We start from the raw sequence: 16,475 nt of genomic DNA, 5'->3' as shown, positions 1-16,475 counted from the left end.
GTGTGTGCAGTACATGATCATGCTTGTTTTCTGAGCAAGGAACCTTAAAGCAGAAATACCTATAATAATATTATAAACTATAATGAATCTATAATGCATCTAATGTACATGACAGCTTTACAGCTGCTTATTTATAAAATATAACATTATATAATTTCTAAGTTAAATGTTTAAAAGCAGTCTTAAAACCAGACACTGCATCAGCCTGCAAATCACTGAGGTGTTTAACTGAACAGGACTAAAATTGTCAGAGTAGAAAAGTGTAGGTAATTTGTTCCTGTCAGAGAGAGAGAAGTAAAACACAGGAATGGCAGCAGATCTGGACAGAAATAAAATCACCTAAATGTAACACCTGCAAATGATTTACCCCAGTCATTTAAATCTAATCTTATCCAAATAGGGTTTATGACTGACATTTATGGTAATGTAAGTATAACCGTGGTTTGCAAATGTTGATGTTGTTGTTGTTTTCATCAGAAAACCCCAGTTCCACAATATAGTTAACAATACAATAATCAGGACAACAATAAGTTTAATCAGAATTTTGCAACTCCCTCCACAAACTGCCAATTCTTGAATCACTTTCCTGACAAAATTAGTTTCACTTTTAAACAGTCCCATTCTGGATCAGTACCAGTGTCAACTGCTATCTGTTTACTGGCATTATCACTCTGGGCTTTCCCTCTAGTGTTTTCTACAAAGAAGGATTGAGAAAGAGTGGGAGGATTTTTTTGTCCCTGAGGAAGAGAAAGCAGGAGAATGAGTGAAGCATGCTGCAACTTGCTGTTCTAGCGGTCCAGTCTGATTTTAATCTCCAGCCCTGGAGCACTTGCATTCTCTCTGCTTTTCCTGGTTGACTGCTACTGATCAGAATGGTGCGAGTTCAAATCCCAGCAACACCAACTCCAGAGTTATTGGGTCCTTGAGCAAGGACCTTAACCCTCAATATCTTATTTGTTTCAATTGTAAATGTTATCCTGTGGTTAATAGTTTGTACGAAGTGAGTCCAGGCTTCTTGGCTGGGCTGGAACAAGGGGTTATCATGGCACAGAGATGTGAGTTTGTCTTGAAGTTCTATGGAACTCCACACTAATGAGGAACACAGGAAGAGTTTTCAATAGGGTCTGATTGAGTGTGTGTATGTGAATACATATGTGTGTGTATGCCTGTGAGACTGCTAGTGGGTGGGGGGGAGATGAAGCAAAAATAACATCATCAGGGCTTTGTAAACTATATCTACAACATGAGAGTCCAAGGGAGCACAGGACAATGTGTCATGTCTCCAATCAGCGGATGTTAGCTTGCGTTTTGTCAGGTTTAAGATAAGAGTCCAGTTGCTTAACTGGACTGATCATAATGTAGTGAGTTGCTGAACGTCTGACTGATTGATTCCAGTAGCTGATATTTCTGTCAGGGTTTTTTATTGTCATGTTGAGAAGCTCTCAGACTGAATTTAGAGCACTTAAAGCACAACCTGCTGGGAATCAGGCAATGCTGTCATGTTAAGTGCATATTGCTTTTAAATCATTTTCCCTGCAGTTGTTTCTGTCTCCAAAATAGAACAGTTACATAAAATCAGTCTCCTGGCTCTTGTCAGAACAGTGGCTCACAAAAACACCTCAGCTGGAGTGATGCTGGTGAAGCCATGTTGACATATTTTACCATTCAACCATCAAAGCCCAAGTCTTTTTCCTTGGAGACTTTATCTGGACATCTGTACACACACACACACTCACACACACACACACACACAGGAGATGACAAGATATATGTATAAAAAAAGAAAAACATGATGTTTCTAGATTTTGTTGAAATGACTTATGACCTCATTTTATTTTTCATGAATATAATATATTACTGTTTAAAGAATAAATGGCCGTGATGTTACAGGAAAATAATTTAGTTCTGCCCCCACCTTAAAGTTTTCCAAAAAGAGCCTTTACAAAGATTCCTATTATACCACAGGAATTCTTCGACATTCATATATAAAAGGGACACATTTAATATTGTGCAGTGTTTCTCTGACTTGTAGCTAATAAGCATTTTATGTTACTGAGCATGAAGTCCTGTAGACTTTTCTGTATCAGACATGTTACAGCTGACTGTTACAAAGCACAGATGCTGAAAGGTTCTTCCAAAAATCCTAAATAAATATGTTACTTGTCACAACAGACTTGCTAACATCACAAAGAGGGCATTAAACCCCTTCAACAGCACAGTGTATAATAGAATTTAATCACCTATAAATATTGCATAAATGAGTTATGTATGTTGTCTGCCATCCTTGAAAATCTGCAGATTATATTCTCATTATAATCTCATTATATTCTTATTATAACTCATGTTTCTAAAGTAATGGAAAACTGGAAAAATGTGAAGTTTGGACAAAATATACTAAAAATATTATTCTGGAAATTCTAAATGTCTCCTTAAACTTGCAGGGCTGATCAGCAGATCCAGATTTGAATTCCTTGTTCTTATCTGATGATTAGCCTGCTTTCACAGCGTTACCCTACTGAAATTCTATGTAAATTAATATAACCTATAACATTATTTTAATTGCTACTCTCTGCCATAGCCTAATACATTTACGGCATTTAACAGATACCCTTATCCAGAGCAACTTTCAATTTATCTCATTTTTATATACAACTGAGGATTAAGAGTCTTGCTCAAAGGCCCAGCAGTGTTAGCTTGGTGGATTTGAACTCACAACCTTCCAAACACTACTCCAACACCTTAGCCACCAAGCTACCACATCATACACTATATTGCCAAAAGTATTCGCTCACCTGCCTTGACTCGCATATGAACTTAAGTGACATCCCATTCCTAATTCATAGGGTTCAATATGACGTCGGTCCACCCTTTGCAGCTATAACAGCTTCAACTCTTCTGGGAAGGCTGTCCACAAGGTTTAGGAGTGTGTTTATGGGAATTTTTGACCATTCTTGCAGAAGCGCATTTGTGAGGTCACACACTGATGTTGGACGAGAAGGCCTGGCTCTCAGTCTCCGCTCTAATTCATCCCAAAGGTGTTCTATCGGGTTGAGGTCAGGACTCTGTGCAGGCCAGTCAAGTTCATCCACACCAGGCTCTGTCATCCATGTCTTTATGGACCTTGCTTTGTGCACTGGTGCACAGTCATGTTGGAAGAGGAAGGGGCCAGCTCCAAACTGTTCCCACAAAGTTGGGAGCATGGAATTGTCCAAAATGTCTTCTTATGCTGAAGCATTCAGAGTTCCTTTCACTGTAACTAAGGGGCCAAGCCCAGCTCCTGAAAAACAACCCCACACCATAATCCCCCCTCCACCAAACTTTACACTTGGCACAATGCAGTCAGACAAGTACCGTTCTCCTGGCAACCGCCAAACCCAGACTCGTCCATCAGATTGCCAGATGGAGAAGCGCGATTCGTCACTCCAGAGAACGCGTCTCCACTGCTCTAGAGTCCAGTGGCGGCGTGCTTTACACCACTGCATCCGACGCTTTGCATTGCACTTGGTGATGTATGGCTTGGATGCAGCTGCTCGGCCATGGAAACCCATTCCATGAAGCTCTCTGCGCACTGTTCTTGAGCTAATCTGAAGGCCACATGAAGTTTGGAGGTCTGTAGCGATTGACTCTGCAGAAAGTCGGCGACCTCTTCGCACTATGCGCCTCAGCATCCGCTGACCCCGCTCCGTCAGTTTACGTGGCCTACCACTTCGTTGCTGAGTTGCTGTCGTTCCCAAACACTTCCACGTTCTTATAATACAGCTGACAGTTGACTGTGGAATATTTAGGAGCGAGGAAATTTCACGACTGGATTTGTTGCACAGGTGGCATCCTATCACAGTTCCACGCTGGAATTCACTGAGCTCCTGAGAGCGACCCATTCTTTCACAAATGTTTGTAAAAACAGTCTGCATGCCTAGGTGCTTGATTTTATACACCTGTGGCCATGGAAGTGATTGGAACACCTGATTCTGATTATTTGGATGGGTGAGCGAATACTTTTGGCAATATAGTGTATGTAGTCTACTCTTTGCACTTCTGGTAGCTGCTAAACAGCATTTCATTGCTGTGTATCTGTACTTTACACTGACATTTAAGTTGTATCTATCTATTAGGAGCCAGTTAGGGACACTGTTCAGCAGAGGCAGTTTACTTACATGTATTTATGTACTGTATATTAAAAGAAGAATTCAATTGAGGTAGTTTTTTTATTTGACTTTTTTAAAAGAATTGGGATTGTTAAGGGCTTAAGTGTCAAATTCTATGTATTTTCCTTTTCATGTAATCAATGAAATCTGAATGTTGTTCATATTCATATATTTTTGTAGGCACTGGGATTTTTTTTTGGTGCGCAGGGAGACTTTAAAATGAATTTTTAAACAGTGAGTAATTCTATATATTTAAAATATAATATATATGAAAAGCTTATGTGTGGAGGAGTGGTTTATCTGACTTGTTTCAGTAATGCAGTTAAGGGTCGTTAGAGGTCATGTAGTTGACTTTAATGTGAAAGATGTTGGCAGGCGTGAGTCATCCTAAGATGATTATCTGTGGGCAGCGGCTGTTGAATATATGCCAAATGTCCTAGAAAGTTCCAGGAAAATGTGATGAATAAAAAGGCCAAAGATTTGATGCCATTTGCAGTGGAGTACTGTCACCTTATGCTGTCACTTTCATAGATATTTACTCTGGTAATAAAAAAGAGCATATTCCATCTCTCTCTCTCTTTCTCTTTCTCTCTCTTTCTATCTCTCAACTGAATTTTTACGGAATCCACATCAGACCCATCATTGCTCACAGCAACACATGATGAGATACAAATGCAACGTGATGCCTCCCTTCACTATTCTTCTTGTAAAGCCGCAGACATAGCACATGGCAAAGTGTAATCTGAGTTCACTTTCACTGCTTCCTGACCTGCTCGCCTCAAACAGGTGCTGAAAGTATGACAAACAACACTGAGCATGAATTTTAAAGACTTATCTAGAGCAGTCTGTAACCAGATTTCCCGTCTATGAAATGTTCCAGGGGAACTTTGTTTGGTTGTAAACATTTTGAAGTCATGCTGGCCTATTATCAAAATCATTTTTTTATACGTTGGTGTTTACAGGGAAAGCTCTTCATCTGTCCGAGTTGAGGTTTTACTTTATGATTGAAATAAATGGCTTCTTCGTCTGTTCAGGTCATCTGTATTTCCTGGTTCACCAGCATTTGCTTTATTCCTCATATTAGGTGTGGATTATATGGCTAAAATACCATGTTGTGGTTTAAATTCATATCCTATTTGTATGTTATATATATTCTACAGTAACTGATCATGACATTAATATTAGCATACCAGCATTTTATCATCCCTTGACTTCAGTTTCGGAACTCCTCTTCAGTTTTGATTTTTCATAATTGCCTTCACATTTCAGTTTCAAGAAAAATAGAAAAAACCTCTCAAGGAAAATGTAGAATCAGCAGCAAACTTTTTGTAAGCTGTTGTGTTAATTTATTCTGCAACCACATGCCAAGAAAACTGACATTATATTTGAATTTGGTAAATATAGCACACACAAGTAGAGAACCATCCAAATATTTAGACTGTCCAATCATTTACAGAAATAAATCGTAAAGTTTTGTGATATCCTAAACAGAGAGATTATAAATACATTATATACTCAGGGTTGGGCTGAAGCTTATGAACCCTGTTTCCCCTGAGCCACTGACCCGAGCACATAATCAGACACTGCTCTTTAGTCTGCTTTCAGCTTCTTTAAAAAAAAAAGAAAAAAGCTTATCATTGTGGACAATCGCATAAGCCATGTTCTTTATCCATGTCTGTGTAACCAGTTTGTCCAAGCACATGTGCCAATCACACATACGCATAACCTGTATTTTATTTATAGACTCGCACGCCAACTTTGAGTTTGACCCGCATGCTGGGTTTAAGTTGTGCTGTGATTTTGCTTTTGTCTTTATGTACCAAAGCATTACTGCATTCTCTGGAGAAAAGAACCGTTTGTAAATATGAGATCCCTCACATACAGAACCAGTGCTGATACGACTGGCATGTCACATGTGACAGAAAATGTCATACAAGCTGACAGATAGAGCTCCTATTGATACACATTGAGATCCCTGTCCTTGGTCTAGATTCCACTCTGTAATCCTCAGTGGTGTGTGCAGACAACTCAGATATAAAAGTAGGGAAACATACAGTATATAGCTCACCTCACCCTCCACGTGTTCTTCTTAGTAGCCAGTTAATTAAGCTCAGAGTTCAGACCTCTTTAGATAGCTTCAGTTTGACTGTCACACTATTAAAGCTTTAAGTTAGGAGAGAAATGGCATGACGTGTGTATGAGTGTTTATGAGTGAGTGACTGAGGACATAGCCTGAGGGATGGAAATCTGGAGGAGGAAAAGCAGGATTCTGGGTGGAATGGGTGGAATGGCAGAACGGGGGAAGGCAGCTTAGATGGAAGGATAAGATGAAAGCTGGCACTTTGGGTGGTCTGGTAGGTAATAGCCAATAGCCTGCTGGAGGCACAGAGAATGGCCTCTCAGTGTGCATACTGTTTACACACTCATTCAGTCAGCTGCTTCAATGTCTCAAGCCCTTCTGACTTCCAAGACTCCATACTTTCATTCATTTCTCAGAAATATTTTAAAGGTGTTTGAAAACCAGTTGTTTCCATTAGGTGTTTTATAGGAACTCTGTGGAACTAGAGTTACAGAATGCTTTAAAAAAAAACATGTGTTTTAGATGAGTTGCAAAGATCCCCTTTATCAGTCTGCATTTTTACTTTAGGTAAAGGCAGTACTCTAAAAAAAAAAAAAACATGAAAACTCTACTCATGAATCTGGTGCAGTAACTGCTGCACTTAGATAATTGTAATAATCTGAATGGCCATCCAGAAAATCAGCATAAACCCCTGTGTAAGCCAACTCTGAATATGGAATGAAATTTTGCAGAGTACATATTGATTTAACATTTGAACTTAAGTCACTGATATTGTATGCTTGTTAGAGAAATGTTACTCCATGAACTTGTGCTTGAAGAGTATAAACATAAGCACCAATTGTACCATTGATTTGGGGTTTGTTTTTCACCACAATTTGCCAATTCTCACCCATCACTATATGCTCTCATCCATATACATGAGCTCCCATATACCCATGATTTGCTACTGTCGCTATAATTAACAAGGGAGAGACAGTAATGCCATCCCAGAGAGCACAAGCAATTTTGGTCTCTTGGCCCTGAGCCATGAATAACTGTGGCATCAATAGGATTCAAACCTGTAATCTTCTGAAGACAGGGCAACTGCGTTTCAGTTATGCCACTGGGGAGCCATTTGTTGGTATTTTTAAATGGATCTTTTTACACACGCTTCGTTTTCTAATGATAATATAACGTTTGTAATCACACACAGGGCCACTGGGCATGAAACAGAAAAGTCTTTGAATAATTATACTATCTTGCCTAAAATAGAGCCATATGTCTATATGTACTTGAATTGTTAGACTGGTCAGTAAGCATTTTTTAAGTGCTTAAGCTGCACGCTTACAAACCAGGCTATAATAAGGTCATTATTGCTTGTGTTAAGACCTGTTAAGACTTTTAAGACATATTCCTTTGTTTGTAAATGCACATAATAGTGTGTCTCTGCCCCAGTACGTAGTGGTGCTAAACCTTAAATAATTGTGGTACTTTGGGAAACTATTACTTTAAACATGTCCTGCAGTTAATGACATTAGCCACTAAAATGGTTCCTCATGTTGACATGGGTTATTTACAGACGAGGTTCAACCAACACACGTGACAATATTTTTCTAAAGACCTTAGTGACCTGTACACTTTTCAGAGCTATTCTGCCAGTGCAAGTGTTATTATGCTCTGGTGATTTCAACTTTCACCAGCTCTCATCAAAATTCACTTCAGGAGGAAAAAATAGTTCTGTTAATGACTTTAAACTCTTAAGCCTCATTACTCTCTGTTTCTGTCTTGTTCTTGCTATGCTTATGTCAGAGACCTGAAGCTCGATAACATTCTCCTGGATGCCGAAGGACACTGCAAGCTTGCGGACTTTGGCATGTGTAAAGAGGGAATCCTAAATGGTGTCACTACCACCACCTTCTGTGGCACTCCAGACTACATTGCCCCTGAGGTACAAAATGCAAAATTCATACTTTTCTTGTCTAGCTTCCAGCACTGCTTGTCTGTGTATGTAATATTTCACACCACCTCTCAGATCCTTCAGGAGTTGGAGTATGGTCCATCAGTCGACTGGTGGGCTCTGGGCGTACTGATGTACGAGATGATGGCAGGTCAACCACCGTTTGAGGCTGATAATGAGGATGATTTGTTTGAGTCTATTCTCCATGATGATGTACTTTACCCTGTTTGGCTCAGTAAAGAGGCAGTCAGCATCCTCAAAGCAGTGAGTGGCCTCTCCCTTATGACCTAGTGTTTGTACTTACTGTATAATACACTTTTTGTCCTCACTCATTTTGTTTCTCTCCATCTCTGTGTGATTTCTATGACGTTTTTCCTCTAACTGCTTCACCCCTCCCCATTCATTTCCTACCCTTTGACCTCCTTCACTCATTTGACCTTCATTCATGTCCTCCTTGATGGTGCCTCCAGTTGAGCAGGTTCACGTGTTTGTGTTCATGTGTACTTCCTGAATCTCCAGTCTGTCAACCTGCATATTAACATATAAAGAGTGAAAATCAGAAAGTCATTTAGCAGGATTGGAATAACCTTTTTGGAGGAAGGGGCTGATTACTGTGGGCTAACCACATTGCATTTAAGAAATGTTCTTTGCAGCTGTCAGCTCTTGCTGCTTCCCATATATAGACATTCAAAAATGTTCAGAAAATGTCAGTGGTAAATGGTCTCCTTAAGCGGTACAGCTCTCATTTGCCTAAATTGCAGTTGTTCATCTGAGATATATGGTGCTGGTGTAATTTTCACTTCTGCTTGGCAGTGAATCTCAGTAGTTAAGCCACTTACCTTGATGCAAAATCTAAAAGAGTCTGAAAGAAACAGTGATGTACAGAACGATGTGATCCCACATTTTGTTAGTTACATTAAGTGACTAAGTGTTAGTATTAGTTAGTAGTATTAGTGGTAGTAGGCTAGTAGTAGTAGTAGTAGTAGCAGTAGTAGTAATAGTAGTAGTAGTAGTAGTAGTATTCCATGTCCATTATTTACTGTTGTTAGCATTTACTGTTAATTCTAGTGACAAGAGGGAAAATATGTCACCACCCTATAATCTTTTATGTAATATGAAAGGGATACATGAGCTTCCCAGATATTTCTAGATTAAAATCAGTATCAACACTAAAGCCATATCTCACAGTCAGATGGAAAAAGCACTATGAGTCAGCCCACTTCTTTATCCAAGTCAAATCCATACTATTTACTCAGTACGTCAGCCATTTAACAAACCTTAGACGGCATTGCTCTCTGATGGCTCAACCCATTCTGCTGCTTAGAGCAAGCTGTAACTGCTCAGTGCAAAAGGCCATCAGTCCACACTTCATTACTGGCATGGTTTAATGTATTGTCCAGGCATTATAACAAATATTCCTCAGAAATTCCCAGTGTTAATACACTACTCCATTTGAAAGCATGCAATGTATGCTGCAGTGCTAAGCTTTGTTTTCCAAGTGTTGATTATTAGCTATTAGCAGTTATCTGTTCATTTGTCAGCTTGTCTTCATGTTTAGATAGTGTGGGTCCACTTCTGGAACCCAGAACATAAATTTGCTCCTATTTCACTTGTGTACCACTTTGTATTGTTGCTTTGGAGATAGCTATATTAAGTAATAAACTTCCTTGTTCAGCTCTTTTTTACTGAGTGACAATTCTGCTTTATGTTATCTCCATGTACTCACACTTTGGCCCTGATGACATCTTTAAATCTTTAATATATTCATAATAAGCGACTATGCTGATTAGCTGTTGAATGTATTTTTTATTGACTTTAATTGAAGAGTGACAAAGTAATATTTGTCACTTGGATCAGTTAACACTTGGGATTTGCTACTTTATAATGGTATTGTAACATGATCCAGCTAGTGAAAGCATGTGTACACAGAGCTATAGGCCTGTCGTGCCTGGGTAAACCCTAATAATATGATCTGTTATGTGAAGAAGCCGCTTGTCTAATTTTTCTCTCCATTCTCAGTTTATGACGAAGAGCCCAAATAAGAGGCTGGGCTGCGTGGTGTCTCAGGGGCTGGAGGAGGCCATTAAAGTTCATCCCTTTTTCCGGGAGATAGACTGGGTCCTGCTTGAGCAGAGGAAGATCAAACCTCCATTTAAACCACGCATTGTGAGTGCTCACAAACACACACACACACCTACTGTGCTAGTGACAAACCTCTGGGGTTTTCATTATTAATGCAGCTAAATAATGCCATGCCTATACCTAAACATAACTCTTAACTTCAGTAAGTTTTTTTTTTTAGCTCACTCACTCACACACAAGCACACACACACTTTTGCAAAAAAAAAAAAATTAAGATCCTATTTATTAACTACTCACTTTAACTCTTGTGCACTAAATATACAGTTTGCAGAAACTCACAGTACTCACAAAACTCAGATTAGAAACTGCCTACTTTAACTGAAAGTGTGTTTTTGTGGTTTAGACTGAAAGTCAGATGCCACAACGACATTGCTCTGCTTCTGCTTTCCCATGGTCTGTGCCTGTGTGTGAGTGTGTGTGTGTGATAGAGAGAGGTGAGAGAGAGAGAGAGAGAGAGAGAGAGAGAGAGAGAGAGAGAAAGAACTTGTGTCTAAGTGTGTGTGGTAAATCATTGGGTCACAGAAAGGTTAGGTGGAGATGCTGCCACCACTTGCTCTGGTGCCTTTCTTGTGTGACCTCCATCTGACCTTCTCAGTCACCACATTGGCTTACCAAGAGTCTGAACAAGTACAGATATGAAAGTAAAGAAACTCGCCATTCTGGATAGTTGAAATAGAAATAGAAGCATGAAACTGTATTAGAATAATAGTATGATCTGATCCTTGGACTAATCAAAACCAGGTCAGGTGAAGAAATATGCTTCCTCCATTGTGCAGGTTTTATATCAGATGTTTGCTTATGTCTTATATCACAAGTCATTTCCCTGTTTGATTTGTTTCCTCACACACAGTGTACAGTACTGATCATTCCTGATCAATTATTTCCAGTTGGTAGAGTTAGAAAGAAATGTATCCTGAAATCAGAACACATTTCCATTTATACACATTGCATGTAATCCAAACTAATTGTATGTACAAATAAAAAACATTTTGAGGTACAATCTAATATTTTTCCAAAACATTTCAAATGAATAGCTCCCCCTTTTTGTATATATGACGTTGGAAATCAAAATGATTTGAAAGCTCATGCACTGGTATTCTTGATATGTTAAAGGTCAGGAAATTTCTGTTTTCCAAGCTAACTGTAATGACAGAGTCAATTTAGTCATAATGAGTCTAGAGTGAGGGTTTTATTATTTCCTTTGAACAGCTAGTGTGAAGTATGTCAGAGTTCATTTGTTACACATTTCCAAGATAATCGTGGAAGTAGAATAGTAGAATTTCCCAGTTTGCCTAGTAAGGTACTCATGACTGTTACCACTTTTACCACTGTGAGCACATCATGTGTTTGACTTCCCATGTCACATAAAAAAAAAAAAAACAGCAACAAGAAGTTTAACATCAGCTTTTTAAAAGGTTTAGACTTTTAAAATATGCTGGTCAGCTTTTCTAATATTAACATGCAGGTGCAGCATGTGCGTTAAATCAGACTCAAAATTTTACTCAGCAGTTATTCTTCTAATTAACAGATTATCCATATTCAGTAGATTACCCATCTTGCGCAATCAGTAGAATTTTATTCTTCAATTTTTCAGTGTTAAGATTTGTTTTTTTTTTTTCATCTAATTTCTCATTGGGATGCCTGCACACAGTCAGCCCACTGTAGATTTGTGATCACAGAATGAAAAATTCATGGAGATCCTGCAATATTCAGAGGAGCTAGATTTAAAGAAAAATAAATAAATAAAAGCAAATTTTCTGCAGATTTGGCCATGAAGAGTGCTCATCACAACAGACATTCAGCCAAAACCCTCTTCAATTCAGTGTGTTATATACAGTATGTGTACAGCTATCACAGAAATGTACACCGATCAGCCATAACATTATGAGCACTGACAGGTGAAGTGAATAACGCTGATCATCTCCTCATCATGGCACCTGTTAGTGGGTGGGATATATTAGGCAGCAAGTGAACATTTTGTCCTCAAAGTTGATGTTAGAAGCAGGAAAAATGGGCAAGTGTAAGGATGTGAGTGAGTTTGATGAAGGGCCAAACTGTGTTGGCTAGATGACTGGATCAGAGCATCTCCAAAACTGCAGCTCTTGTGGGGTGTTCCCGGTCTGCAGTGGTCAATATCTATCAAAAGTGGTCCAAGGAAGGAACAGTGGTGAAGGGTCATGGGCGGCCAAGGCTCACTGAGGCACGTGGGGAGTGAAGGCTGGCCCGTGTGATCCAATCCAACAGATGAGCTACAGTTGCTCAAACTGCTGAAGAAGTTAATGCTGGTTCTGATAGAAAGGTTTCATAACACACAGTGGTCAGTGCTGTTTTGGCAGCAAAAGGGGAACCAATACAATATTATTCAGATGTTCATAAAGTTATGCCTGGTCGATATAATTAATAATAGAAGATTCTACAGCTACGGCACAGCTAGCATAGAAAATAATGACAAAATTTCATGTGAAAGTTTTGAAAAATTTATGATTTTGGATGAAAAATATATATAGTCCAGAAGGGAGTGTATAATGCCATTATATGTATCTGTTTACTTCTCCAAAATATTTGTGTCTGTATATGTATTTGTGAAGTGGATGTGGCCTAACTGTTTGTTTAAATATGAAATATTAAATTAAATATGAACCCTAAACTAGAAAACAACAGATGTACAAATCCTACACTGTCAGCACGGTGGGTCCATTCTGGCTCAGACATTTCCTCAACCTCAGCTATAGCACTCAAGTTCATAATTCTGAATAAGTGAATGCTGTATATGAATCCCAATTTCTTTCATTCTTTTCTTCCCATTAGTTTAATATCTGACCACTCACACTTTTTTTGTGTTCTTTGGGAAACCATTCCCAGCACACACCTCAGATGCCGTGTGAACGTCTCTGATAAGCATTAAAACAAAACAAAACCTTGCCTCCTTTTCCTATCTCATTTTTAGACATGATCTGTTCATTCCAAACAACATTCATAATCAGTCATGTAATATACTTACAACTCTGTCATTTCAGAAAACAAAGCGGGATGTGAACAACTTTGACCAGGATTTCACACGTGAGGACCCCGTCCTTACCCCTGTGGATGATGCCATTATAAAGCAGATCAACCAGGAGGAGTTCAAGGGCTTCTCCTATTTTGGTGAAGAGGCCCTCTCTTAAATGTCAGCCTCTCAGCACCTGTTCAGACACACATACAACTACATTCTCTCACACACTCACACTTACACACACATGCATAAACAGACTTAAACACACACATACACGTGGGGATAAATGTGGACTGAAATGCTGATATCGGAGTCGAGGCAAGAGGTCCAGGTGTGCGTCTGAAGCTACTACTGCTTTTGTTCTTCTCCACCTCCAATCATTTCCTCTTGCCTTCTTTCACCTCAGCTCTCTTTTTCATCCCTCGCCTCTCTAGCCTCACCAGTGCTCCATTAATTTAAAGCTACTTTCCCAAACTGCTCAGAGTGTCTGCTTTGGGGGAGGAGGGGCAGGATTGCACTATGTTGAACCAAATTTGATTATACCAATGATTGTAGTAACATTAGCAATCAGATCTCTGATAGAAATGAGGAGAAAAGGAAGAATATTATCCTGCATAAATGACAATGAATCATGCTGTGCTGTGCAGTCTAATTCCTTTGTGTGTATTCAGGTGAACATTTTGGGAGCAATTTTATTTATAACAACGCTACTATACAGTATATTTCTTGATAGTGTTATGAAGGCCTGCTGTATGTGGGTTGTGTTGATCCGAAGTGTTGACTGGTCGGCCCGTGCCCGTGTGCATGTGTTTGCATGAGCGAGTGCACATGCCATCTTTAAATCTCTTTATTTTGGTCGTGTTTTATTTTATTTTATTTTCTGTTTTAGATTTTTTCCGCACACAATCATTTTCTTTCTCTGGCTGCTATGTGTGTTTAGTGACTTGCCACTATGCAACAGCAGACATAGAGGCCAGTGCCCGTAGCCGTCTTGCCCTTTGTACAGAGCGTAATGTACATAATATCTGCTCCAAAGCCTGTGAACGCTTCAAATAGAGTAGTCAACTGTTGCATGGTCTGGCAAATGAAGCTATTATTTGAGTTGTACTATGTACTAAGTGTATGGAGAGAAAAACAAGTTTCTGATATTCATGTGCAATACACTGAACATATTTTTTCTGTTATTCTTCTTCATCTTTTGCTGTTGTTTGCTCTTTGTTCCTCTTGCGTTGTCTCTTTCATGTCCATCAGCCCTGCTGATATTAAATGGAGATGAGTGTTCGATGGGTCAGAAGCCTGACCGAACAGCAGGAGGTTGATGTTGACTTAATGAAGAGGGTTTCTCTCTCTCTCTCTCTCTCTCTCTCTCTCTATTTCTCTACACCACTCTCATGTACATAGAGCATAAACTGTGGAATGTAGCTTAAAAAAGTGTGCGTGCTCATAATTTATTTTCTATCGTACACATAGTGACCCACTTGTGTCAGTAAGCAGGTCATTTCCTGCTTATGCATGTTTCAGATAACTAGGCCTTGTTATTTACACAGCTCCACGATTCCTACACAAGGCTTTCCCTGTCCATCTTATACATTTAATAGTGAAGTTAGTTATTTATAAAATGTGAACAAACATGATGGAGAGGTCAATAAGAGATACAGGGTACATTTCAGGCGCACTAATTAAACCTTACTGGAATGTGAGAACTTTGCTTGAACAACTCAGTGGCAATTTGACAAATCTTTAGAGTTTTGTTTCCAAAGTCGTTCTTTTTGATCATTCATCACTTCTGTTTTATTTCCCTTGGATGTAAGTGTATATTCTTTGAAACTGCTTTGTTATTTAACTATTTGTAGATCCTTCTTTCTGTCACATGCCAAACATTTCTTTCTTTCTTTCTTTCTTTCTTTTTTGCTGTGCTTTTTTTCTTTTCTACTGTAAAATGAATGAATTTCACTATTTAGAAATCCACAATGGTCTGTCTTCGAAGTAAACAAAAAGAAATAGCTAAAATATTACCTCTTAAATTAAGTACAAATGTTTGTCTGGCTGAATATTAAATATTTGTGCATACAGTATTACAATACATAAGCATTTCATAATGTATGATAGTGCTGTATGTATTATATACATCTTGTATTAGATTTTAGTTTGTTTGGTGAAGCTTTGTGTGAACAGAGAATTCTCTCTCTCCTCTTTCTCTTTTCCCCGATACACTCTCTCTCTCTGTGTAAGCATTTTATTATGTGCCAAACGTACTGTAATCTAAAGGATGTGAATGTGTTTGGTTTTTCATTTTTGATCCTATTAAATACTATGATGTCAAAACCTGACGAGCTCTGGAGTGATTATACTCATTAGTTTTAATAGGTTTTTGTCACACCCACACATTCAATTAAAAGAAAGTATTTCAATCTCCAACTAACCGGAGGGAAAATGCAGCCTTTTGTTTTATTAAATGTTTGGTCATTGTAAACAGAAACGGCGTTCCATTGTTTTAAGGGCTAACCTGTTGGGCTCGATTGGCCGGCTGCTATGATGATCATCAGCTAGTCTAGTTTGAACTTTAGTCCTGTTTTCTCCCATAGCCCACCAGAGGAAATGCGCCATAGACCTTATATCCTGTCTGTCGTTAGAGCCACTGGATTAAACAATTGACATGCTGCCACCGTTCAGATTATGCATGTGTGAATAGTTTTCGCAGCATTTATAAACTGCTTGTTTTGTGATTGTATTAGAAAGATCTAGAGGTCAGAAAACACGTTGCAAGCGCTCTGTGGTGAGGCAGTGCAAGACAACGGCAAGGTTCCACTGTGGAATGCCAAAAGGATCATACATCAAGGCTCTTTATACCCAGTCCCTAACTGAATCACCTAATCCTAATCTTTAAAATCCAAAATATAATCTAAATATAAGACCACTATGTATCTTAACTTTATAAAAAAAAAATTTATACTAATAGGAGCTCCCAAGTGAAATTTACATTTAAGGCATTTGGCAAACAAATAAGATGTTGCAGTTTGTCATTCGAACACAACAGAACCATTGATCTATCATGTTCATAGCACTCACAGCAGAAAAGGATGTGCTGGTGAAAGGGCATATTCTCTCTCCTCTGTCCATCACAGCAAAAAGAAGCCTTTAGAAGAAGCCAACACTAGCCAATAGTAGGTGACTGTGAGC

At 38.8% G+C, this 16,475-nt stretch overlaps 1 protein-coding gene across 1 annotated transcript in view; it reads left to right on the top strand.

Annotated features, from left to right (window-relative positions):
* Positions 1-15,615, top strand: part of prkcea (protein kinase C, epsilon a) — a 59,589-nt gene extending 43,974 nt beyond the window's left edge. Inside the window, exons 12-15 of the mRNA XM_058406980.1 lie at positions 8,014-8,152; positions 8,237-8,425; positions 10,181-10,327; positions 13,321-15,615. Coding sequence (XP_058262963.1) covers positions 8,014-8,152; positions 8,237-8,425; positions 10,181-10,327; positions 13,321-13,467 — 622 coding nt within the window. The 3' untranslated portion in view covers positions 13,468-15,615. The remainder of the gene's footprint in view (positions 1-8,013; positions 8,153-8,236; positions 8,426-10,180; positions 10,328-13,320) is intronic.
* The last annotated feature ends 860 nt before the right edge of the window (positions 15,616-16,475 follow it).

This window comes from Hemibagrus wyckioides, linkage group LG13, assembly GCF_019097595.1.
Source record: "Hemibagrus wyckioides isolate EC202008001 linkage group LG13, SWU_Hwy_1.0, whole genome shotgun sequence".
NCBI classification, from domain to species: Eukaryota; Metazoa; Chordata; class Actinopteri; order Siluriformes; family Bagridae; genus Hemibagrus; species Hemibagrus wyckioides.
Note: the sequence above shows the minus strand (reverse complement) of the source record. Positions and strands in the feature narration are given on the sequence as shown.